This window comes from Haliaeetus leucocephalus, unplaced genomic scaffold (genome assembly GCF_000737465.1).
Source record: "Haliaeetus leucocephalus isolate CR32 unplaced genomic scaffold, Haliaeetus_leucocephalus-4.0 Scaffold120, whole genome shotgun sequence".
Taxonomy (NCBI): domain Eukaryota; kingdom Metazoa; phylum Chordata; class Aves; order Accipitriformes; family Accipitridae; genus Haliaeetus; species Haliaeetus leucocephalus.
Window position 1 is genome coordinate 1,075,106 of NW_010972556.1, and position 27,548 is coordinate 1,102,653.

At 36.5% G+C, this 27,548-nt stretch overlaps 2 protein-coding genes across 2 annotated transcripts; one reads left to right on the top strand and one right to left on the bottom strand.

Moving 5' to 3' along the window:
• Nucleotides 1-5,254: 5,254 nt before the first annotated feature.
• On the top strand, nt 5,255-12,293 carry SEPP1 (selenoprotein P, plasma, 1). The gene is given in 5 exon segments (XM_010585791.1): nt 5,255-5,292; nt 6,751-6,954; nt 8,699-8,911; nt 10,637-10,754; nt 11,646-12,293. Coding segments are annotated over 4 exon segments (1,170 nt in total). The 5' UTR covers nt 5,255-5,292; nt 6,751-6,763.
• Nucleotides 11,973-27,548, bottom strand: CCDC152 (coiled-coil domain containing 152). Its single transcript, XM_010585790.1, has 8 exons — nt 27,462-27,548; nt 26,406-26,511; nt 18,723-18,791; nt 17,596-17,660; nt 16,040-16,142; nt 15,202-15,329; nt 14,195-14,281; nt 11,973-13,651 (listed from the first exon to the last, which is right to left on the bottom strand). Exons 1-8 carry the CDS (start codon nt 27,546-27,548, stop codon nt 13,529-13,531), a joined length of 768 nt encoding a protein of 255 aa, XP_010584092.1. The 3' UTR covers nt 11,973-13,528.

The window sequence follows — 27,548 nt, forward strand, 5'->3', positions numbered from 1 at the left end:
ACCAGTCCTCAGAAGGTCAGTATTGCTTTACAATATTTCTTTATCTACAGAGACCACTTGAGGTACTTATGTCTGGAGTTCATTATGGTACTAGGAGGCCCCTTTTTTGTGAAAACAGTTTTTATTCATGGTGGGAGTAGATAGCTATCAATCTCAGCTTCCTGTGTGCTGCAGCAGCAAAGTATATTCTGTTAAGTGAAAACTGCCACTTAAGACTGATCTACTTTTGTATTTCATCTGCAGAATGTTTCAGCGGTTCACAAGCAACTTGCTACTTAGAGTGCTTTGGTGCTGAAATGGCATCTGCTTTTGAATTTTCAAGAGGGACAGAACAGTAAAAAATGGTTGATTTAGCCAGTTATAGATACCTTCATTACTGGTTCTAGTAGCAATTCACGTACTCTTGCCCTAAGAAGGGCACACAAGATTTTTTTCACAGTTCAGCATTCCAGGACTATGCTATCTGAAAAGAAGTATTATCAACAATTAACCTTCAATATCATGTATTTGAAGCCGTAAGTATGTTAGTTTGCCAGACTCCATTTCATGTAAAACAATCTCCATCTTGCACTCAGCTATCTGAATCTGTCCCTAAGTTCTCTTAACATCTCTTCCAGACCATGATGTTTGCAGCCACTGCTGTACTCTCAGCAAAATAAAGCAACATCGAGCCACAACAAGAAATTTAACCAAAAATATGTCATCGATTTTTTAAATCACAATTCAATAGTTCTTGAAAGAGAACTTTTTCATTCAAATCCCTCTTATTCATTAGCTGGACTCACTTTTCACTTCAGTTTTCATTTATTTTACAACAGATTAACAAAGAACAGACTTGAACTTCCTGTAAGGTTCACTGTATATTGTCACTGAATCCCATGTACTGTGCTGTCATAACTTCCATTCCCTGGCAAGGGTTCAGTGCAGTGAACTATGCTTGGATGACCTGTTATAAATCATTAACAAGAACTTGCTTGTACAGCCTTTAAGGTCACCTGGAATGAACTGCTTTGGATTTAGCTGATGAATCATTTTCCTCCACATCTCGTAAGGAGAGTTATTGGGTATAAAGACTTTAATGGGGATTGTATGTATTGCTGATGATACTTCTGAAGTTATGGTTACAGTTATACCATCTTGAAGACCTGATCTGTTAAAGAGATCTGTCTGAATACAGAAAAATCAAGGGTTTTGTTTAACTTTCTTTGTATTCACTGGTCCAGATCCTTAATCACTTTAGTTATGCATTGACTCAGTGCACCGTACTGGAAAGCCTAAAGCTGCCTGCCGAATTCCTGGTGCAACTGCATTATTCCTGTAGAAGGAGTGATCACTGATCGTTGTGTGGGATATGAGATCCATATAGGAGATCTTTACAGATACCCTGCTTTGGGCATTGCATGATTACATTTGCTTCTTCCTGATTTACTTTCCCCAACATCAGGAGCCTAAGCTTAGTCACACCAAACCGAAAGAATTTTCAGTTTTCTTCTGTAGATCACAGGACTGCCAAGTATTACTAAATACACTGAAAAATAAAAAAATACAGAAGATGTCTTACAGCTATGATTTTCTTAACCACATCTTGGGTATCATCAGATAATTTGTCCTTCCTTCAAATGATAAGAGGACCACTGGTTTTAGGTCCACTGAGGTGACATGGGGAACTTGCAGGATGATAGAATTATTGCAGAATAAATACAGAAAGTAAAGAAAGCCAATAAGGAACTCAGAATACATGTAGGTATTCAGCAACTAAGGTCAGTTTGCATTTGTAATCTGTGCAATGATTATGACTTAGGGCATGTCTGATAGAAAAATATTATCCTTGCTAATTAGTGTGCTACAGATAGGTTCACGTAGAGAAAGATACTTCATTATTATAATGGAATTTGCAAACAGAAAAACAAAGCATATATGTACCAGATCAGGGCTCCTTTAAGTCTCATTTTGTTTTTAAGTCGACAATTGCATGTATCAGCTATTCCTTCATTCACCGAAACAATCTCCAGGCCTGTATCAGAGGATGTCAGCATTTGTTGCTTCCTTTGAATTCTGAGAAGTATGCATTTAGTTATCTTATGCTGCTCTGGATCTCACATGAGAGGAGCACAAGACCAATATTGCATCACTATCCTCCTTCCTGGAGTTACTTTAACTAATGAACTTGTGGTTCTAATTATTTTGCTGAATTTACTTTACATTAATAGATCTTCTTAGCCTTCACTTAAATTACCTTTTGTTTACAGCATGTAACCAAGTGTTTAAGGCCTCATAAACAAATGGAAATTTGTTTATGTAAGCATTAATTAAACCTCAACAGCCTGTTTTTGTTGCAATTTATTCCACTATAAAGTATGAGTAACTCCACTGAGTTCACAGAGTTACACTGTTATAAAATGAGAAGACATGAGAAGAATCAGCAGAGACTTATGATCTGCCAGTGGACTTTGAATTCCCTGTTTGTGACATCCTTCAGTCACAAGAGCAAAACAGACACTGAAGTCCTAAGGTCTCATGATAGAATTTGTGCTGCATCTGTGTTCTGCCTCTGTCCTCTCATTATGTGCACGTGTTGCAAATCACTACAGCAGACTTTATGAGAATATAATTATTGACAGCCGCATAATTCCATATCCATTTGAGATTTTTTTTTAAGAAATGTATGTTACCAATCTAGATAACAGAAATAACAAACATCAGTTAATTTCCAAAGACACTGGTATTTCTGTGCTGTGATGCTTTCAAAAGTTTGAAACGTCAAAAAAGGGGATAGTTTATGTTTGGTAAGAAGGGAAGGGAGCTGTTATTTCCACCAGGACCATTATTCCCCCCAAATAAGAAAGCGAGTGAGTAGAAACAGGATGATAATTATAAAAATTATTGTTTGAAACTGAAGACTTGTCCAAATTAGAGTTCATAACTGCCTCCTGCAGTGAGATTGGAACATACTCAACAACTAAGAAAATACTTGCAGTGGAAAGCAAAATTAAGATTTAAGATAATTATTTCTTTAGAAGCTATGGACAAAGGGCTACATGAGCCCGTGAATTCAAGGAGGATCAATATAAGAAATGGAATGGTCAGACTTTTAGACTGTAAATTTAACAATTATTAATATCTTTATTCTACTGCTAGGAAAAAAATGTGGAAGTGGATTTTTTTCCACTCAGAGAGGGTAATGCTTCAGACTGAAGTTTAAACACATTTAGGGTTTATACATTTCTAAAAAAGACAGATCTATCTAAACCCACAGCCAACATTGTAATATTCCCTACCACTAGCTTTAAGACAGAGGAACTTTTTTCTTGAGGCAGAACAATCTCAGGTAAGGTGAATGTTATAAAGCAAGATGATTAAGGCTTATCACTATGAATGTAGCTGACCTCTCCTTAATATTATAAAGGTTATAATAAATATAATGTAATATAATAATAAATAATACAATAAATAGTATTTATTGGCACAGTGATAATTGCTAACAACAGATGCTTCTCATCTCTCTCTAAGTGAACCAAGGGTCTGCTGGTGTCCCTGAATACTATATGGAAGGAAATACTAACTTTTCAGTAGTGACCACTGTACATTTCCATCCTCAGTGTGCTTTCCATAGCAAGGTAGCTGTTTTATAAGTTAGCTGCTTCAGCTCAGTTTACTGTGTCTGGACCCTTTATTCTTCCGTACTTGTGAGCTGCTAGTCTGAGCAGCAGTCAGTGGTATTACATACACCTTATAGGCTCAGCATTTGTTAATCAAGACTTGTGCACATCCCTCTCTACAAAGCTGAAAAAGAAACAGGAATGGAATATTGCTCTTTATTTGATAGTATCTCCACCTGTGTGGCAATAATTGGCAAGAGACCAACTGTCAGTCACTACTGAGCTGCATTTTATTCCTCTCCCTATTAATAGATCTGTACCTGCTTCATTTCTTTTTGGCTGCTTCAGTGCTCATTTAGGAATTGAGAGACCCAATGCATACCAAATAATACTTCCAGCCAGCCTCGCAGGGCTTTATTAGCACTGAAAATCAACACCCTATCCTGAGGCAGGAGGCCCAGCAAATAATCTGTCATTTGGAATAGTAAAGGACATCATTGCAGTTATGAGGGCTTGGTTCCAACCCAGCAAAGAATACAAGGATGTGTTTCCCTAACAACATAGGAATGTGAGCACATTCCACCTTTTAAAAAATAATTCAGTCCCAGTCTGATGTCTGTCTGTTTTCTGCATTGTGTCCTCCAAGACTATTGAATAAAACTTCAGATCTTTGACCTTCTTTCCATTGACTTGAGCGTAGGACTGCTACAAGATAAACCACAAGGTCAGCAGTTCCATTTCTCACATGCAACCAGAAGCATAAAGCTCATCTGCGCACGAGACAGTCACAGAACTAAGCAATATAAATCTCACCACCTTAAACTCTGAGGGCACACCAAGTTTTTAAACATTTATTTCTCCATAAACACACATAACATGTACAAGGAAGGAAATAAAACTCAAGCAAACTGCTGAGTCAAAATAAAACATGCCATGCTTAAACAATTCTTTCACTGAGGAAAGAGAGTAAGAAACAGTTTAACCTGAATGTCTGCAGATACCTCAGTGATGATGGTGTTAAGAAAACATAACAGAGTAATACAGAGCGTTAAGTGGCTGTTGCCAGTTGGTAAAGCTTCATGGCTTTCATGCACCTACATTGATTTAAATGGCTGAAGATCTGGGCTTTAACCTTCAACAGAAGTTGATAAACTGGCAGGTTCTACAGAAGTAAGTTTTAAAGATGAGTGATGTAATCAAGAGCAGCTAGGCAAAAGGAGCTCCGTAGTGCACATGTCCTCAGAGAGGGTACAGCATTCTCTAAGGCAAATATCAGATAAAGCATATGAGAGAAAAACCTGCTAGCTCAGCATTTCTGTAACAGTCCAGTACCTTCCCCCTATCACTTTTTGGCCCACGCTCCGCCTCTGACTGTACCACTACCTCCAGCTGACTGGGGTGACTGACAAACTGCATAACCTCATATTCAAAGTTATTATATTAAAAATACCTCGTCATTCTGCACAGTAAATGGTTTCCACTTAGAATTAGTTAATGGAGAAATATTTTGGCTACTTTTGTTGAAGGGGTTTGCTTTGCTTGCAAGGTCATTCAGAATAAGCCCCCTGAACTTTGAACCATATCTGCAAAGTGAGATAAACAAGAGCCATATAAATACCACAGCCCTTTTCCCCACAGTGTTTTCTTCTGCAGTGGAGGTAGGCACGGCTGCCAAGGAGAGGGAGAGGAAAGGGTAAGTGTGCTGGTTTTGCTATGAAAGAGCTTCATGACTTAAGATTTGGCACAGTGTCTGCTTGTTGTTTTGGCTAAAAAGGCTGCCGGTGGAAATTTCTGTTGGAAACCTACTAGAAAGTTGAAATGTGAAGAGAAGTGTAATTCAGAATGTAGCTCTCATCTGCTTCACAGGGTGAAACAGCTGTTGCTGGGTGCTGTATGCCAGTGCTGCAGAAGGCTATAAAGGCATAGAAGGATCTCAAGATATTATAGGAGTTTCATGTGTTTGTAATGGATACAAAGGCAGGCAGCTTTCCACATGTGTGGAAAGAGTAAAAAAATGACCCTGTTGATATCTATTGGACCACAGATTAATCTTCAAAGTACTGTACCTAAAAAGCTTTTGGTGGAATTGCAGGAAAGAAACATTAGGGACAGATGGATTTCACAAATGATGTTGGCTTTGTAGAAGCTGGCTCTTGTTTTAAAAGACCAATTATTAAAATTATAAATTTTTTTTAGAATATGACAAGATCGATTGAAACCCGTGTTATTTATCAGTATTTAGTGTTTCCAAAACATTCTCTGTTTACTGTCAGACTTTAATGCGAGTGGTAAAATGATACAATTCCACAACCTAGTACAAATCAGGGAACAGTTCTATAATTTTACATATTTCCTAATAATAGGTGTTTTCTAAACATATTAAGCCAAAATTATTGTGTTAATGGAATAAAAGGAAAAGATAATTACCATATTTCTCGTATGCTTTGATTTTCCTAAACATTAAAGGGACTAAATTTAGATAGGAGATCTTGTAAGATCTGAGGAATCCTGAAAGTCAGTTTTCATCTCCTGTTTTTGCAGAATTGTTTGTAGTGCCTGTGTTATTAACAGATTTTTCTCAGTGGGATCCAAATACTACAGACTAACTGACTTGTAAAAATCTTTAAGTCTTTTTTTAATTTCTGCAAGGTTCTGTAATACTTGCTGTGTAGCAAAATACACTGTTGGTGCAAGTACTTTTAAGTCAGTAGAATTACTCTGGAACCTGGAGTGAACTTGTGTAGATTCTAACTGGTATAAACTGGCTCAGCACAACTGATTTCAAAACACAAACAATTAGGCTACTTTAAAATCACTGAAGTGTTAAAAACAGTCAAGAAGAAATTACAAAGAGGAAGGAACAATGTAGCCTGTTTAGTAGCATTAAAAGAAAATCCAGTTATTCTGAACACTTACTTTTCAGCTGTTTACATACAACCACAAAAAAATACTGCCTATTTATTATAGGGGAACTCCACTGCAAAATGAAAGAAACATGATCAAGCAGTAAACAAAGTAGCTCAAATTTTCTTACAGTTTTTTTTTTTAAACTGAATGGAGTCAATATCCTGCTGTGTTTTGTTATAGGAATTTCAGAGTCTGAACTTCATTTAGGCATTGATCTCATTTTGTTTATTTTCTCTCTTTTCAGATAAAGCCCAGCCATGTGGGCAGGGCTGGGGCTAGTTCTGGCTCTTTGTCTCCTCCCAGGAGGAGGGACAGAGATCCAGAACTGCAAGGAGGCCCCAGAATGGCGTATTGGGGAGGAGAACCCAATGCTGAACTCTAGGGGCTCAGTGACAGTGGTGGCTCTCCTCCAAGCTAGCTGATACTTGTGCCTGCTGCAGGCTTCCAGGTAAGCATAAATCTCTTCCCCAGTTTTTGTTAAAACATGACTGGGCAATTTTTTAATGCCATCTGAGGATAATACATATGCCCAGCTACACATGCACTCAGTGAACTCTAGCTTCCTCAAATGCTGCCATCCCAGCTGGCATGTGTGACCCAGTGACCAGGTTAACTCTTAGCAGGTGTGTTCTGTGCCAGTGGCTCAGATTCTTTATCTCTTGATAGTCCTGACTGACAGATCATCTTCTCCAGATTGTATTTACAACATAAAAGTATGATCAACTTGACATTAATGAAACCCAAACCACGTGAAAACCCAACAGAAACAGTGCCTCAAGACTATGCTTCAGTTAGCAACAGATGATTAATGTAGCAAAGATGCTGAAGCCAAGAAACTTCATAATTCTCTGGCATGGCTAGAACACCTGAAACAGAGAGATCCGTGATCACTCATTTCTTACGTAAGATCTGTAGGAGAAAAGGCAAATCAAAACATGTGCTTTTAATGTACTTTCCAGTCCCTGTTCAGAGGTCCTAGAAACAAAAAAAAAAATCCAGAAGGCAAGGTAAAGACTGGCCTTTCAAAAAATAGATGAAGCATTTAGGGGAATCATTAGCGTTATCTTTTCATATAAGACCTGGGTCAAATAATTAGGTATCATGACAGTAACAGCAGCAAGAAAAAAAATTTTGAGCTGACCCAAACAGAAACTGCATGCAGCCCTTATCTTGGATTCACTTAGTGATTATGAAAGCATTTTGGTTTAAAAATTCATAGTACCGGTTTCAGAGCTTGATTTTATCACTGTAATAACATCTTAGTTTCCCCCTCTAGGCTGCATAACTTCATATTATAATAGTCTTTGCAAGTTTTTTAAGAACTAGATTTGAAAAAGTGGTGGTAAATCTCTGGCTCCATCAAAGTAAAAAGCAGGCTTTGTGCTTGGCTTTCAAAGTTGTTGGGTTTGATTCTGTACCTTTTAGAAAGGTCTTAAAGAATCTTTTAAGCTCTAGACTGTTTCTCCTGAAATGGGGGGGAAAAATGTTTTCTAAAGGGATTTAATAGGAAGGATACAAATGAAAAGGAAAAAAACCCCACATCATACAGCGAGAAAGCAGCTTTCTGTACTAGAGAACAGAGAAGGACTTTTGTGATGGGATGCTGAAGGGAAAGACGAATAACTTCCAGACAGGTCATGCACACATTCTATAGCCATCCTTTTGACCCAGTTGCTGTAATATCCCTTTTCTGGCTGTTATAGAAAATAGCCATGTCAAGATGAGTGGGAGAGCTATCGGCTTTTTACTGCAGGTTTGCTTTCTTGATTAATCATCTTCCTGCTGTATTTACAGTATGCATTCTTTAACCAACTATGTGACCAAAACCTCAGCATTTAAATAAAGACATCAGATAAACAAACTGTCTTAGACCATGAAGAGCATGAAAGAACTAAAATAACACTGAATTCAGTCTGAAAACAGAGGTCTGCTTTGCTTAGTACTGCATTCTACTTACAAGGACAGGACCCATGGCATATTAACTATTGAGTCTGGTTTGGTGACAGTATAGTTGATAGTGGTAGCAAATGGCAAGAATGTTTTAATAGTGTTAGATTTTTGCTGTTAAAACTGGGAGAAAGTAACATTCACTGTAATAACAGCAAGATGGAGAATATTAGCTTTTGTTGAACATTGCAAATCTCAAGATTCTCTGATGATTTATGGTCTTGTTTCTTTACATTCTTGACTAGATTGGAGGACCTGCGAGTGAAGTTAGAGAATGAAGGACTGGTCAATATCTGGTATATGGTTGTCAACCATAAGGGAACTTATTCCCAGAGGAAATTTCACCTTCTGAAAGAAAGTGTTTCAGACCATATTACTGTCTACCAGCAAGATGAAGAGCAAGCTGATGTCTGGACTACCTTAAATGGAAACAAAGATGACTTTCTCATCTATGACAGGTCTGTGTTTAGGGGGGAACACAGGAAAATATTTGCATGTATTTAGAGTAGTGCTTTGTAAATCTCTGTATTATTTCATTGATTTTCAAATAACCTGATTACCTCACAACCAAGACATCATAATCAACTGGGAAGTTGCACTAAGTAAAGTACTTGCATTTACTGGAAAAAGGAAGGAAGCTACAAAAGAAAAGTCTGCTTTTGCTTAAGGAAGTTTGGGATAAATAAATTTTTCTTTATAATTACTGTGGATTTAGAGTAATGTAACTAAGCGTAGAATTTGATAGCATGATTCTGGTCTAACACTGTTTTTATTTTCAGACAACTTCATTACAACCACGCACATGAAAGTAGAATCAAATGAAAAAAATCTATCTGAGTTCTCATGAAAACATTTTGACCAGAGGTTGTTGAAAATGTCATGTAGCCATATGGAAAAATTAGTCCTTAGGTGAAACTTTAAACTTTGGAAGAAAATAGCTTTGTGATCATAGGATTCTGGGATATGTATCTTTTGGCCGAACCAGTAATAACCCTTTAGTTGAAATCCTGATTTTTTTCAGTTTTGATATGATAGAAATTATTTGACAAGTCCTGCACTTCTAAAATGTCCATCCTAATTACTATTATGTTACTGTAACGAACATTCTCAGTTCATACTGAAGCATAATTAAGTTTAATAAACAATTAGAAAGTTCCTTTTTTTTTGGTAATCTGATGAAATGGAATGAATTAGCTAAATTAGGCTTGTGGGATGAAACTAGCACTGGAATGATCTTTAGAAAGTGATTGCATGTTACAGCAGCAAATACGCCTAACTATGGAAGGTTGCTGTTGTATGACAGACAAACAGAACAAAGCTGTATGTAGCCCGTGGAGTGGCCCCAAAGCTGACGCCTGGCTCATGGCATTTGAAAGGTTGAACAGTTTTGTGCTGTCGACACATAGGGTACACCTATACTATGAATTGGTTTGGCATTAGTTTGGCCATGATCCATCTGTGGTTCAAGGAATGTATGTCCTTATTGTGCCTTTATTGGCATTGAAGTCTTTGCCTGTTGCTGGTCCTAGACCTGCACTGCAGATGTATACAGAGCTAAGGCTGGAGGACCGTGTGTTGACATTGCAGGTGGGATACTTAACGAGGTGCCCTTGTGTACGAGTTCTGCATTTACTCCATCTCCTTTAAATGTACCAGTTGTGTAGTCAAGTGCATACCAGAACACTCAAGTACAGACATGGGGCAAAGAGGCACCATAAAAATCCCCTCATACACACTAAATCAGTAATGCAAATGCACCACAATGCACATTGCAGTCAAAATACATGTTACGTTGCATAAAAACATTTTTTGTAAGGATACAACAACCATGTGGCAATTTGTCCCACTATGCATTGTGGTACAAATGAGCCCCCCTCATTAGCAAGATAGGTCTGTCATGAGTGTACCTTTGCTAGTCTAAATGCCACTAAACTAGAGGCCAGTAGTGTTACTACATTGGCCAGAAATCACGCTTCACAGTACTGTCCAATGCAGTTGAGAGGGCAAATGTTTGTAAGGCAGATACTGGTTTTGGCTGTAAACTCCTTGGACAGAAACACTCTCCATGGGACTGTACCATGTGGGTGGATTGACATGAATGAAATAAGGTATGATAAGAAAAGATACTTAATTTTAGGTATATGTTTATATATATGGAGCCACAAAGTTCTTTCTCTCCTTAGATGCGGCCGTCTAGTGTATCACCTGGGTCTGCCCTATTCCTTCCTGTCCTTCCAATATGTAGAAGAATCTATTAAGATTGCATACTGTGAAAACAAGTGTGGAAACTGCTCTTACACGGTATTTTCTTGTTTAATCCTGTATATACTAGGAAAGGAAATTGGATTTGACTGGTACTTAACTATTCCAGTGTGATTAATCCAAAAAGACGTGATTTAGAATTTACACATTTCATGTGTCTTGATAGAGAGCTTTTAAACATTTTTCAAAGTGAGTTATAATTTATAATAGACTGTTTATCTGAATTTGTGCCCTTGATAGAAATGCAAATCATTTTCAGAAATCTAAATGCAATCTTGGAGGCTAATTCTGTTTCTGAAGTTATGTACAGTTAGTGAGCAATTAGCTACTCTAGTTTTTGGGGACAGGTAGGTACTTCAACAAATAGTAATTTTTTTTAAGACCTGGGAATCAAATCTGAGCTGCTTTGAGTTACTATTCCTTTTAGTTTACATTTAAACACAGCATACAAGAGTTACTTTAAAAAAGTGATAATACAAGCTGACAAATTATTGTTACTGTTATAAAAGAAGGGTAGCTTTGTTTTACATGTAACTAAAGATCAGAACTACTTTAAGGATTATCAAGAAATGTACATACGTAGTTATGAAACTTCAATGAGAAGAATAATTTTTGATCCCATCATACAGTTTTCCAGCTAAATGGAGACCTCGGGCAGGTCAGACATGGGATCCTAGAAAAAGAATACTTTTTATTAGCAATTACTTGAATTATAATTCTTAAAAGTTTACATTAAGAGCCCTGTCTAGTTATTAGTAGTGTTGTAAAACAATGTTCTTTTTGATACATTCATATCTCTCTTCAGCGAAGTAGCCCAAATAATTTAAAATTGGGTTTCATGTTCTGCAAAAATGTTAAGATAATTGATGTTTTACAACTAGTTTAATTAAATAGAATGCCTTATATTTAATGCAGAGTTCTGTTTTGCAGGAACCTGATATTGGTGGTATATGTGAAAATATCACTAAAAAAGCAGAGGAAAAGCTAGCAGAGCTAGAACCCAAACCAACTGGTCAACATTCACATCACCACAACCTCCACAGACATAGACAGCAGCACCACCATCGCGACGGCAGTCGTCATTCCAAAAATGAGAACCATCAGGCTCCTTCTGAAACTCAAAGACATCATCCTCACAGCGGTCGGCGTCATAGAGTCTTTGGCCATAACAGACATGATCAGACAGGTAGTCATGCACAGGTAGACACTGTTCCTCAAGGAGAAAGTGTGGAAATTACACAAGATAAAAAGCTATGAAAAAAAGGGAAAAGCAGCTGTAAAAACCAGTTAACTTGAAACTGGCAGACAGCATCAGACTCAACTTCTAGTAGCTGATGCTGTCATTGTCGACACCTTTTGTTTGAAGAGCTAGGAAATTCTGTCACTTGACAGTGTCGTGGAGCACTTCCAAATTCTTGCAGGTGACATGGCCAACTGTCAGCAGAGGACATCACTGAATCTTGACAGTGACGTCTGCTGACTGCTGCCTGACAGTCACCAGCAGCAGGAGCAAGTGAAACTAGTGACACCTGACAGTGACAGGAAAAGGCAAGAAACTGAGCCTGAAAAACAAACTAAGCACCTTAAAAATGCAAGGGAGTCCTACTACCTAAATTCATATAGTTGCAAGAGTGAAAAAATGATCAGATTAAGTGGTTTTATTGCCCCCAATTACATATTATACTGACAGGTGTGTAGAGTTAAAATATTGCAAAGAACTAGACTTTTAGAGCAGTGCTGTTAGAATTACACAATACCTGTCAAATTCCATCAGTGAAAAGCTTCATAATTTAGAGGAATTTAATTGACCTGTAGTTTGTTTTTCAGTTGCACTGGGAAGGTGTCGGCATTCTTGATTAATTTGTCTGTCTTGTTTCTCTTCTAACATTCTGCTTGCATTTGTGAGGGCAGGAGCATAAACTATGACCTAGGGGCTCCTGTCTGATGTTTTGCAATCAAGAATAGAAGACAACCAAACCAGATATTTTAATCATTTTTTATTAAGAAGATGGGATGTATTCAAAAGTTGGGGTTTTTTTTCCTAACCTAGGGATACAAATTATGTACAAGAAAAGCTTATTCCAAAGCAACGTGCCAAGATAACTTTTTATCTCAAATGTAAGATACAAGCAGTAATTGCATTATTTTAAAGTAACAGATTTATATACTTAACTTTTGTGGCTTAGATACAGTATCAGGGCCCATTAATACATACTACTACAGCTTGTAACATCCCACTAAATCAGTAAGATTGTGCCTAAAGTGAGAAACAGCGTTAACAACTCTCCATGCAGAATCAGTATCAGTATCAAAAAGAGGGAGGGGCAGAACAAATTCATCTTGGTTTAATGTTTATCTTTGTTTATAACAGTGTTGAATGTGATAAATCTCTATGGATTAGTAAGATAAAATACCACTTAAACTTTTGTAACTTCTCTGTAGCTTAGCATTCCTAACCTTTGATTAACTGAGTTGAAGTAAAAATATAGTTGTTCGAAGGATTCCTACGTGAAGAAGAGAACATTTAAGAAAGGAAAACTGCTTTGAAAGTGTACACCATAATTAATGATGGTTTAATAGGGAAATTATTACTCCTACGAAACCTGAATCTTTTTATTGTGAATGCTGATTAGCAAGAAAGTAGTCATGAATATACACAGAATGCATGCCTTTGGAATATTTGACAAGACTGTTTTCAATAAAAAATATTCCATATTTCTTCATATCTTGGTTTTACTTTCAGGTGCCCAGCTTGAAATACACTGTTTCTATTTCTCATAGTATCTACTACTGAAATACTTCATGTGATCTACTCAAAATCGCCTCCGTTTGACGTGCAGGTTCTGGCCTTTATTAAGACGTTGCTCTAAGTCTTTTATGGTGTTTTGGAGAATTTCAATTTCCTTGTTTTTCTCCTCCTGGAGATGCTGGAGCTTCTGTAAAAAATGCAAGCAAAGGCACCATTGTTAAACATCACATAGAATTATGTACCAATACAACATGTTATTACTAATGAGAAATACTCTAATAAGGATATTTTTCTCAGTATTTTGTTATCACAAAATTACAAAGATGACTTCCCCAGAATCCTATTTTTGTGACATCCCAAAGTCCCAAGCCTGCAAAACCAATAATGCACATATATAATTTATATCACAGTCATTTATGTCAGTTCTATCTTAAGTTCCCAGGTTAACTAAAACTGTACTAAAACCACTTCACATGTGGGCTTTTGTTGTTGTGAACCCCAGCTATCACAACATCAGTGCAAAGAGACATGAAATTAGTTGTCTAAAGGTGGGAGGGGTGTGTGGGAGAGTAAGATGGACCCCTAACGCATGAAACTCCACCCCCCTACACTCCTCCATTCCCAAAGTCTTGTTGCAGAACAGACACAGTAGATCACCAGGGAAGTGCTGTGTCAAACAGGTTGTAACAGTATTTAGTATCTGCAGACTACAGCCTATTAAAGCACATACCCTTCGATAGATACTTTGTGGCAAGACAGAAGCCTCTGAATATGATTTTGTTGCTTTATTCTGAACTCTTGCTAATTTAGCATTGAACTAAAAGAATTGGGAAAAGACAAAACATTAAGAATCAACAGGGAAAAAAGTATGTTAAATAATACAAGTATAATTTTAACTTTTTTAAAATTGGATTTTGTACCCAAAAGTAGCAATAGCAAGCTTTTCTACGATTTAATCCTAGGATAATGAAGCTACTTAAGTTTATTTTCAAAAGTTATGTTTCTTAAAAAAATGCCTCAAAATATTGCAATAAGTAAATAGTAGATATATGATAAACCAAATACATTTAGACAAACAGGATAATTACTAAAAAAAAATATTTGAAGTCTCCACAGCTGCATGTGTGCAGGAGGGAAAAATGCAGAGGATGCTAAAAACCTCTGAAACTGTCGCCCTTCCCTCACGTTCCAAGAGCAACTCAGCCTGAGCACTTTCACACCTTACTTATTTTATAATATGTGAAAGGTTCAAAGTATTTCCTTAATTGTTTCTGTAATGATAGTGGCTTAAAACCTGAGCTGTGAAATATATGTTGAATTCTGTGACTCAAATATCTGCAGGATTAAAAGTCTTTAAGCTCTTGGAAGTTTGTAAAAAAATGTATCTTCCTAGCATTCAGAAATTGAATAAAAATAAGCAGAAAACATAGTTTTGGGTTTTTTTTTTATAGCTCAAAAATTAGCAAAGTTTTCAAAATAATTTACTTTAAAACAAGAACACAGCAAACTTCAGTCTCTCTATACAGTAGGTAGAACTTGATTCCTGAGCTGAAGTGACTCATACCATTGTGGAAGGGAGCACATGCCACTGATCTTTGTTAAGACAATAGTTTTTTTAAGTTCCCTAGATTCTATCATATTACTTTGTTAAGTAGTAATTAACATTTTTCACTACACAGTCTCTTCTAAATTTACCCAATGCCCAACTGATCTTTAATTCAGCTTTGTAATGCATACCTCTACCTGCAGTTTAATTATTTCATTCTGCTTCTCTTCATTTTGAATTTTCAGCTGTCTAGTTAACTCTAATATTTTCAGTTCTTTTTTCTCTCTCTGTTCTTTATACTCCACTTCTTTTACTTCAACTAGTAACACAGTAACACCAAATACAATGATTATAGGAGATGTTTATATAGAAAAATTACATAATTTTCCAAATATTAAAACTTTCTTGAACAGCAGGCCAATATTTCACAGGAAAAAAATTTCATTCAAGCAAAAAACATACTTTAAAACTATGTGAAAACCACCCTGTCTCATCCCAGTAGGATGGAGTCTCTTTAAAGAAGCATCACCTTTTACAAAGAGTTTGGCTTTTTTCAGCTAAATGGATGACCAAAAAATCCTACTCTTCAAGGCTATGCCAGTAATGGAAAAAATTAATACTGAAATCAGTCCTTTCTTGTTGCAGTATTATTTATTTGTGAAAATAACATCCTGCTCTCCTGAACATAGCTGGAACACTCTAACAGCAGTCTAGCTTATAGTTCAAAGCAATTTTCCAGTCAACATTTAACCCAAAATTTCATTCCTTCAGATTTTTAGGTCCAAGTACCCGGTGTCTGTTCTACCTATTTGGGAATTTCTGCTCATCCTGTGTTGCTATACTATTGCCTCATTGCCACTGTCTACTCTCTTGAGCAAAGACAAAATTCGGTTAAACACTGTCCACTTCTGGCTTTCGTATGTTTCCACTAGGAAGTGGAACTTGTACTTACCCTAGATGAGGTATAGCTCCTACAAGTTACAACATGTTTTACCCAATGGTATAGCATTCAGTCTTCAGAGAACTTACATTTTTTTCTTATATCGCAATTCAACTGTGTTATTTCTAATTTGTGGTCTTCCTCTTTGTTTTTAATTGCTATCATAAGTTTCTCAATCTGATCTTTATATTCCTGTAAATGTAAAAAGCTTCATAAAAATCTTGAGGTGTCTGTGCTTTTAGCCTTCTGCAAAGCACAGCACTGATGTAAAAATGCACTTGTTTTATCCTCTATGTAATAAATTCAAAATGCCCAATTACTTCTAACACAATCTGGCTGAAGTCCACAGATGAAAAATGTAGCAGATTTCATTGTATTACAGCTATCAGTTAATATAAAATTAGAAATTGTACTTACTAGGAGAACAGGCAAATGGAGAGGTAATATTCTTCTCCCCAGTCCTGGATCTGATACAATGCTGCAGCTAGTTAAGTGACTACAGTTTTACTTTTGTGGATTTTTGACTGTAAGATTGTATAACAAAAATATATTTAAAGTATGAATTTTGTTAATATTGCTTATACCAAGGATTCCACCACTTCATACTGGCAGCAGTAGAAACATCAGTGATTTCAGCACTAGTGATGCTGGTGGCATTGATACTCAAATGAAGAGTTTGAGCACACCTATTTTAAATTTGCTCCAATAACTACTCCAGAATTACCAAGGAATTGGCTGTAGCTGCCAATGTAGAGGTGCTTACTCCAAAGCCCTTGTCAGAGCCTTCTGACAAGGTAGGTAGCCACTCACCAGAGCAATGCTCGGAGGCACTCACAAAGGCAGTTACTGATTGGTGGTAACAGTATATAATGGACATAGTCAAATAAGTGCCTTCAGAACAACACTAGGAAGTTCCACTATGTCCATACATGTATATAATGTATAGAACCATAGTTTTCTCATGTCATTCAGAAGGCATTACTTATTTCATTCTCAAACCGTCAAGATAACAGCTCTATTGGTATAAAAATTTTATTTTAATTCATAGATAGTACAAACACAGGCAAAGAAAATCAGCAGTGAGATTCCTAAGCCTATACAGGTAACAGATCTGCAATCTTAGCACAGAGAACAAACACAGCTTGTGACTAGCCCTGCTGGTGTTACCTCCTTTCCAAAAATGAGTGGTGTAGGTAAAAAGTAGAAAGATAGTAAATGAAATTTATTTTGAGCATTTACTCCCAAAGAAACTATAGACAAAATTCAGACAGTTCTTGATTCTCTGGCAGGACAGCAGGGACTGTGAATATCAAAACCTTATTTCCACACAAAAATGTATTTTAATGCATGGGATTAGATTTTAGAATGTAAAGTTGAATTTAAAGCTAAATACAGCTAAAAATAAAAAGCTTATCTTAGATTGAGTCAGAGTTCTCAGTGCTTAGTAGTTTCAACCTCTTAGTCGAAGGCATTCTTACATTGATACTGTCATGAGGACAACTTGTCTCTTTTTACACATGATAAATGTTAGAAGTGCAACAATAATGGTATTAGTAGCAAACCCAAGAATATAAAGACATATGAACTGCTACAATAGAGATAAAATATTATTCCTCTACCTAAAGAATGATCATTTGTAACTTACCAGTTCACAAGCCTTTAATTTCTCTTCCAAGATGTGAATGGTACCCTTCAGTCTATCATTTTCATCTACGTAAATAAAAAACTGTATGGTAGACTAAAAAGTATATTTTGGCAGAATTATTAACATGAAAGCATAAGGAAATTACTTTCTTTTTTTGACTTGTCTGAACTTCAAGCAATTTTTCTTGTAGACATGATAATCATTTACAGAACTACATAATTTCAGTCTCCATTTTTTTAACAAGAAAATCGTAGTTTAATCATAATACTTGCCTGATATTACTACTTTGAACTGTCTTTTGCCTTTTGATAACTGAAGCATTCAAGAACATCTAGATGCAAAGTTCTCTGGCTCAGAAAATAAAGGATTATTATCATGGCTACAAGAGTTTTGAATTGGAAGGTGCAACTTCTTAAGTACTTGTTTCCCAAAAACTAGAAAGTAGTATCTCAAAACCAGAATTTAGAAAAAGCAGATAATGCTTTTTTGTGATTATTAAAAGTCACTCTGAGTATTAAAAGTGGCCATATACTTCCAAATTTTAGAGGTGTATTAATATTTATGCTAATATGCCTTGACCACACAACAGGCATAAAATTAACTACATGGTGTACAGCTAAACTGTGGTATAAAGACAGAGCAAATATTTATAAATTTTATTTTAAAATAGCAGTAAGTAATTGTCAAATATTTATGGATAACAGCTAAATTTTAATAACATTACACTGAGGATTAAGATTTTTTGGTTTAACAAAGTGATAAAAACTATGCATAAATGCTTTAATAGACTACAGTCCAACAATTGAATGATACTTTCTCACTTTTTGTAAAATTGCCTGTGCTATGCTGAAATAAATTTAAAGCCCGACTATTGACTGAAAAAACCTCACTGAGGCAGAACTTCTTTACTTGTGAATTCTAAGTAGGATAATAGCAATAGACATTTATTAAGCATATAGACCACCAAAATCTGCATGTGATTGATGTTAGATACATTATTTTTCTTTTCTCTTTGGCTGCCAGTGAGTTTCTCTCTCTAAAAAACCAGTAAGTATAAACAAAAAAAAGGAAATGCCTGCTCATTCCAAATTACAGTACAGTACATATAAGAACATTTTTGCTTTTACCTTTCACATTACACTGGTTTTCAATGGTTTGTGTTAGACCCTTTATCACATTCTGTAGAGTAGTACATTCTAAAAGAAATGAAAAATCCAGCATTTCTGAATAATTTCTTCACAATTTTAATTTTATATATTGTTTATAAACTTTTCTCAAATATTTTATAATCATCTTGATTAAATATCCGTCTAAGTCTTCTTACTGACTATAGAAATAACTCAGATTATTATTACATGATTACTGCTTAATTTTAGCTTCTAGTTTGACGATAGATTATAAACAATTTTATCAAGCAATATGAACAATTTCATAAAACTATTATATTTTTCTTTCTAGCCAGAAAACAAGGTTGTTATTGTTTTCTGGGCAATAATGCAAGTTTTCCATGTCAGCATTCCAGCAATTTGATATAATTAATGAAACTGAGGTTTGCCAAGATTCTTTTTGACAAGACCAACACTACCCACTCATTGCAGTTTCTCACCCCCTTTTTAGTGCATATTAACATTCATCTTGTGGCTCAACATAAACTTGGAGAGATTCAGAATATTCTACTATACCCCTATTATCTTGTTTTAAACAAAATTATTATTATGTGTGTGTGTATCTATATACATGCAACCTGTTATCAGTTTACATATTTGTATTTCATAATTTTATTTTTTTAAATTGTATTTTTAGTATTTGAACACCATATGGACTGCCTATAATGTAACATTTGGTTTTCATTAAATACTATTTTTATCCCTTATGTTCCTTGTAACCTTATCAGTAAAGTCACAAAACATTCAAAGACTGGGAACACAGGGGACACTAAAACTGAGGTTGCTTACTCTTAACACCTTTCTTTCTGTTTCCAGAGTACCACTACATTTCTTAAGTGGCTTTTAATTTCCGCAACAGATAAAGTATGCTAAATAACGGTTACTCATCTCGTAAGACCAAAGCTCTGTTGAAAACTGTAGGTCATATAATTAAGACTACATTACAAATAATTGGAGTCAGGAAGATGAATTTAGATCCCAGCTCAGAGATTCAGTTTTCCACTCAATCTTTTTGACCTTTAGTCTATCTTTCCATCAAGTCCTCTTTTCATGCAGCCGAGTAAGTTACCCAGCTGTATTCTCCCCTTCCATGCTTCCAAAACAACAGTAGAGGGAGCACGAACAGCACAGAAACGTTGCCTGCCCTCAGTTCCTGCACTGGATCAAAAGCATTTGAGGAAAAATTCTGTTCAAAGTCGGAAGCACTGGGTTAGCATGCCCATTTGTACCAACTAGTTCTACTACAAATTTTCTCCCATTTGAAAATATATGGAAATAAACCCAAATGCTTACAATTCATGCACAAATTGGAAAGACATCTATGCATTTGAGTAAACAATAGGACAGCAGCTAGTCTTACAATGAATCAATCACAGCTATTTAAGTGCAAGCCACTCTTTTCTCCAGTCCCAAGAATATCTGCTTATCTTTCTTATCTTTAAAGGATGTATCATGGCAAATACCTTATGTAATTACAGCTGTGACAGGAAAAAATTACTGGGAATCCACTAGTTTTGCTTGCCTACATTAAGGAAGAAAAAGCAAAATTTTGCTAAATGTTTACAGCTCTGTGTATCACTGGCATAGCACCTGTTACAGCATTCTGTGTGGTTCCTTCTCTGTAAAGAATACTGCCTACATGCAGAAAGAGTGAACAGCCTAAGTGCTCTTTTTCCATGTTTAATATGTATAATTCATTGCAGTTTCTTCCATCTGCATTTATAATTGAAGTTATTGGCTTTTTTTATAGTGCACTTACTTACATCAAGCGCTTTTTCCTTTAATACCTTTGACATCCTGAAGATGCTAAATAGACCCACCTTAAGTGTTCCATAGACAATAGTTTGACTGCTTTCTTTTTAAAAACTACAGTAGATTTTAGTTCAGAATTGTAGCCTACACCACAAGAGTCCACTTAGTCACCACAGAAAAGGTTGAGGAGCAGAAAACAAGAATGCCAGACTTGCATCTGTCTTAAGCGGATCTGCAATGATTTAAGCGAAACAAAAACTGAGGTCCTGAATCTCACCTTCGTTTAGCAAAGAACACATCAAGACAAAAATAAGCCTGTTTATGACCTTTCAGAACATGTATACACTTGCCTAGTTGCTCATCTTTTCCCACCTTATCTTCGGTTCAAGTGTTTCACTCTCCCCTCTCCCTTGAGTTTTAGAAGTCTTCTTTCTTCCTTTGCATTTCCTTCAGAATTCCCAGTCTTCTTTTACCTTAACAGTCCTAGAGAGAGACTTCTGGCAATCAAGGATATCAAGGAGCCCTCAGGTTCTCACTTACAGTTGTTGGACACTTCTTGGGGCCTGAGACGCTATTCCTATTTCTGTTTCTCATACTAACAAAGAGTTCTTCAGCCAGGATAAAATTCTGCTTCCTCCACCACATGACCACTAGCAGCCACGAACCCTTCAGGGTAGGCAGAACAACAGCCTTTCCTTCCATAGTGCTCTGCCTCTCCACTCCTCTGCTGTAAGCAGCATGTTTATTTGGAATCATATGTAAACCATTCACCGGCGTGTGGTCTCTCGTGTTTTTTCCTTAGCTGTTCTGTGAATTGCTTTGTGGTCTACTGATAAGCCTTACATTCTAAGGCTGAGTTGTTTACCTATCCTGTAAATTCATTTGCTTTTGTGTTAAATTTTTAAGAGGATGAACTTGAGAATGCTCTTCACCTTGAGAATGCACATACATTAAGATTGTATGTTCATCAAGAAATTGACGCAGCAGTTCAAACCCAGCAATTTCAGTTGCCTTTGGACCAACTCTTCAAATGGTACTTTCAGGAAATGTGGCTGAGCTGGTTTCTGGGAAACAGCTTGGGACATAAGGCTAGAAGAAATATTTTTTTCCAAGCCACAGTTGGCAATATCACTGTATAAAAGTCATTCTCGCAACTAGAGTCTGTTAGGATAATTGTTGCCAGAGTAAGAATGGAAGTATCAATGTTACATTTGGTCCCTTGCAACTTCTCCGGCTCTGCACAGGATTCTTCTATAACCCCATCAATAATAAAGAGTGGTTTTTTAATCCCACAGTGCTTTGACTTTCAAGTCAAAGGTTTTGCAAAGAATTGAACTATTAGACACAACACTTTTAGTGCTCTGATTCTGAATACACAGTATGCTATTACCCCTTTTGAAGGGTCAGTGTTGCAGGTGAATTTGATAAAGGTGCAAAGACCATTTCTATCCATTTCAAAAAGAAAAAGCAACATGCTTTAGAAACATTATATATTTACTATAATTTATAATCAACTACACCAACAGTAATGTCCTTTTGAAATACTTTTAATGTTACAGTCACTGCTGATCTCCCATAACATGGTAACTGTTTACCTGAAGGTTCTTCTGACAGCATCCGCTGTGGATTGTGGCAATTTGCTGCCCAAGATGTTTTGTGATACTTTGCTTTCTGATCACCATTAATGAATACAGTTGAAAAATATAAACTTATAAGTACTTCATTTCATGATACTTGAAGTGTTTACCTTATTGGTAAGCATGTTAACCTAACAGAACAGCCATGATAACTGTCTTAATTTCTAAATACATTCTATCCCTTTGGCATCTCTCATTTACCTTTTGCTTCCTTATCATCAAGTAGCTTTCAGAACCACCTCTTAGATGTCCCATGTTGTTCCAAGTTCCTACTTTTCACTTTTTTTCCTTACTGCTACTAACAGCTCTGCAATCTCTCTTACTCATTGACCAGAATCCTCGTCTTTCAACAGTTCTGCCTCCTATCTATATCCATACTAATTTGTCCAACTACTATGACTTCAAAATTATTGAGATTTGTTTTTTCCTGACTATTCCTGCAGCTAAAACTGAAGTTCGTATTTCACACTGATTGCCCTGGTATTTTTACTTGGACTTCGGCCACCCGCCCCCCTTTTTTTTTCTACCATGTGTTTCAAAACAGCTCCAGAGGTCATCCTTTTGAGTTATATCAGCATAACTATCTCCTCAAATCATTTCACTCTTATCTCATCGAAGTGAGGCACTACTATTTACAAAGCTCAAATCTGTCTTTTGACTTTCATCTGTTTTCAGTCCATTCTACTTCCACAGTCCTTGTTGCAGTCATCCCAGCTGCTCTGATTTCCTGAGCTGTCTCTTTCACTTGCTCTGCTACCTTTCATCACCTAAATTTTATGGTAAAAATAATTTCTTCTTTTTTTCCACCTTTTCCTTTCCCTTTAAAAAACCTATTTGGTACAAACCCCTTCCTTTTTGTTTTTGTCAATAACGAAGCCTCTTCATCTGTTTCTGAATGACAGTCCTGCATTGTCATTTGTGCTTAATAGAGAAACAAATGCCTCTAATGAGTCTTACCAAACTTCCATCTAGTTCACTATCCCAATTCACAATACCCAGTAGAAGATACTTCAGGAAAGAGTAAAAAAAGCTGGATAAACACTACCCTTAATATATCCTCTCAGCTTCCAAAACACAAAAATAAGGGTGACCTGAGTGAGAGTTACTGTCTTTGTGTTTAACAAATTTGTTAAGTTTTGTTACATGAATTTTTCTATCTTTTTGGACTAGTCTATACTTCTGTTATCCACAAGCTTCTCTGGAATTGATTTAACAACTTTATTTTGTAAAGTATGGAAAAGTTCCTCCTTCTGTTTGCTTTAAATCAGTCCACAAGTTTGATTTTCATCTAGTTCTCTTATTACATTAAATACTGAATATTCATTCCCTAGTCACTTTCTCGATGCCATTCATAATTTTACAGCTATGAGTCATATCAGCTCTATTCTTTCTCTTCAGGCTGAAAAGTTTCCAGTCAACTTAAGTCTTTCTTCAGATGTTCCAAAATTGTGACAAAACCTGTGAGGGCCCCAAGTGCATTCTCCCCCACCCACCTCCTGGGTGTTTAGCTGGGCTCAAGGCCAACTTAGAAATAGTACAGCTGGTGATCTTGAAAAAAGCTGTTTGAGAAAGCTGGAAGAAGACTCAGAAATGGCTGCCCCTCCTTCCCTTGGGAGCTATTTTTAAGCTGAGGCTTTGCCCTTGGCCTACCTTGAGCTATGCTGCAGCTGTGTTGCAGCCACATACTATGTAGATCTAGACCCTGGTCATGACCTAGGGAGTGACTTCCTGGCTTGATTTCAGATCTGCCTCATCACTAGGGACCTGCTAGAGATCACTAGATCACGTCTGGCCCTCGTTACCATTTCTGAACCCGATCCTGACTCAGCCTCCTGTCTTGACCTTGGACCTGTTCCATCCCTACGTACTTGTTTGGTAATGTGGACTTTTGGCTGACCCTGACCGCCCTCACTGGGCCAGCCCTGCATGGGTACAGTGGGAGCAAGTCTCAGCTGGCGAAGCCTCTACCTCTGTGGGCCTTGTTACACGAGTGGCTCCTGATTTCCTGTCCCTTGCTCCTCCCTGACAATACCAAACCTTGCCACCTTCTCTGTTACCTTTTCTAGTTCTGGTATATCTGTTTTGAAACATGGGGACTGGAACATTACATGAAAATCACAGACTTTACAGGGATACGATGTTTGTTTCTCTTTCCTCCATAATCATGCCTATCACTGTGTTTGCTTTTTTGACCGCTGGTATTTTCAGAGAACTGTCCAGAAGGACACCATGATCTCTTTCGTGAAAAGTAGCCAACTAGGGCCAACCAGCGTTTATATAAAATGCCTCCCATGTGCACTGCTATGGGTTTTCATCTCCCCTTTTATCACTTGTCATTCTGTATCAGGAGATTCTTGGTATAACTGAATAGATTAGCATCATTAGCAAACTTCACTCACTCAATAGCTTTTCCAATTAATTTCTGATTATGCTAAATTATTTAATTTCCAGAGAAGATCTGAGTGAAACCAACTGGCAATCTCACTCCAGCATGAAACTAAGATTATTCCTATCCTGCTTCCTAACTTTTAGCAAGTTTACTTGTCAGAGAACGAAGTTCTACAAAAAGATGCACTTTTCAGCAACTCTGCAAACTACAGAAGAATAAGCAACCACAAATATATGCTAAGTACTAGATATTATTTCTCTTTTCAAATACCCATCTGAAAATATATAGTTCTAGAATTAAAAAAAGGTCTTAAGTTAATAATTTTCTCTTTAATTCCTCCTTTATTTGGCAACTTTGTTATTATGATGTAGAGGCTTATAATTCCCACCTGTAAAATAGTAAATGCCATTTCATTATTTAGCTTCCACTGAACAGTTTGAATCCTCTTAATATTAACTACTATTACCATTCACAACAATTTAGCACCATAATGACATCCGCTATACAAAGTAAAAGAAATACAACCAAAACTGATCACATTAATGCTGACAGTAACACAAGTACAGCCTATGGAATAAACTTACAACAGTGGTATCAGCTTAACTGAACTCAACCTTGAAAGATTATATGCTATTCCTTACGCTTTATAACTGAGTTGGAAATGTCACAGATATAAAATCTTGACAGTGACATTATAAACACAAAACGGGCTGTGACATTGTTTAATCTGACCTCTTCAGAGATTAAATCTCACACAGATAAAAAGTATAATCACTTTGGACAGCTTTTTAGTCTTACAGAAGTTAAACAAATGCCTAGGTAGAACAAGACACTGAGATTCCACCAATACCCAAGGTCCTTTCAGAATTAATTTAAGTGAGCAAAATTCCAAGAGGAATACTAAAACTTCAATATACCAGTCAGCATGGTACAGGGAAAATATATTCCAAATGCCAAACTGGGGTATCAGATTGTCCCTAAATAAACCAAATCTAAGCAACTAAGAAATATAATTCTTTATGCTATCTTGGAGCACCAGCCCCACCAGTCTGACACACCATCTCCAATTACAGGCAAGCTTTGACATTTCAGAAGGCAGCAAAATATGCGTTCAGGAATGCATCTGGCTCATTTCTCCTTGGGCAAAATGTTTCTGGTGACCAGGCGAACCGAAACATTTGTCATATTGATACCAATGGAACAGCTCAGCTGGGGGCATGATAGTGTCAGTGCTGACCTTACTTTTCACAAATGTTGACCCTATTGTTCTACACACACATCTGAGCTGCTTATGGATTAATATAAGTCACAGGCTAGCACTTTAAGTAAAACTACTGCTGTTAGTTTGCTTAAAAATGCTGCCTTTGTAAACTGTGGCAGTTCACTAGAAGCTCAAGAGGCCTGTATGGATGGGAAAGGTAAACATTTGGGCACAATAACATCATCAGGTGTACCAAGCTCACGTGAACGTCTCCCTCTTTCCCTGCCAACACACTGTTTCCTTGGAAAAGGAGATAACACAATCAAAAGAAAAAAGATGAAGAGGAAAAAATGAAAGAAAATAAAAAAGGAAAGTTTTTCTTTCATAGGTACAGCATGCACTCAAAAATCTCTTAAAGTGATAGATATTAATATCAACTGGAAAATAGTTACTTTAATGCAATTCTCAAGATATGTTTGTGGATTAAAGTTATCTGGTTTATGCAAATGAGATGGATTCCATTACATGACCCAAAATTAAGCATTACTGTTTTTCACACATTATCTTATACCCTTGCTATTTCATATGACTGAAAATGATGGAAATATTTCTCAGAACTTCCTGAATATATGCAAAAACCATACCATTTTTAAAAAATAACTTACCTTCTTTTACTGATTCCTCCTTTGACTGGCTTAAAGTTAACAACCTGTTACATTTTTCCAGCTGAAGAACCAGTAGTTTATTTGCTTCACTAATTTCTGATATGTTCTAGAAAATTGCAAAAAGTCTAAAGTTATATTAATATATTTTAAGTTTTCAATTAATATCAAATTTAAAAATTTCACAACACTGCAGTCAAAACTCTATTATTTGCCAGTCTGGAAGTTCCGCTATAGAGAAGAACAATGCTAGACTTGAGAGCCTGTGCTATTGCAAGTTTACCCTGCGGAACTAAGAATGTCAACTTACATTCCTAGTTATAAACTGGTTTCTTCTCAATTCTGTAGACCACAGTCTGGATCAATCCTTGGCAAGGTTCTTTCTACCTCTTTGCATATGAAGCTGTCAATGCCCTCGCTGAGCACCACTGAGTAATGGGTGTGAATAGGAATTGATATAGTAAGTTTTTTACATGCAAAATGCTAAATTTATTCCAGGTGCCCCTTTTATACTATCTCTAGTACGGATTTACTGATCAGAAAATCACCAGTGAGTTGACCAGCATGGGTCTAACGAGAAATACAGTACCAATTTTCCTCAGTGGATCAATCTTTTAAGAATTGACATATACGTAAAATAAAGGGAGCTCAATGCATATGAAATAAAAGAACAGATGCTCCTGCTATGGTGATGACATATTTCTAGAACAAGGAACAATTTCTGAAAGGATAGTCCAGCAAAGCTGTGTAATATTGTTATTTCCAATAGCAGCTTCTGATACCAAGGGACACTTCCGTGCTTTTCCTGAGAAGCCAAAATCGGCCTCTGCACCGTTGAACTTCTAGCACAGAAACAATGGCTTCTCAGACGTCAGAGAAGTCACTCATATCACGCTGAGATACAGTCAATACAAACACTTTCTAAAGTTGGTATCACATGGCATATTAATCAGAATAAACTGATACCACTTAGAAGAAATTTTCACTTGAAAAGTTTATTAAAATGTCACAAAATATTTATAGATAGTAGTTTCAACATTTTTTACCTTCTTTACTTACCTTTTCTATCTCTGAGAAGTTATCTAAAAGTTTATCAAGGTTCACCACGCTGATTTTCTTCATAGTTTCTTCATGGCTGTGATTCAT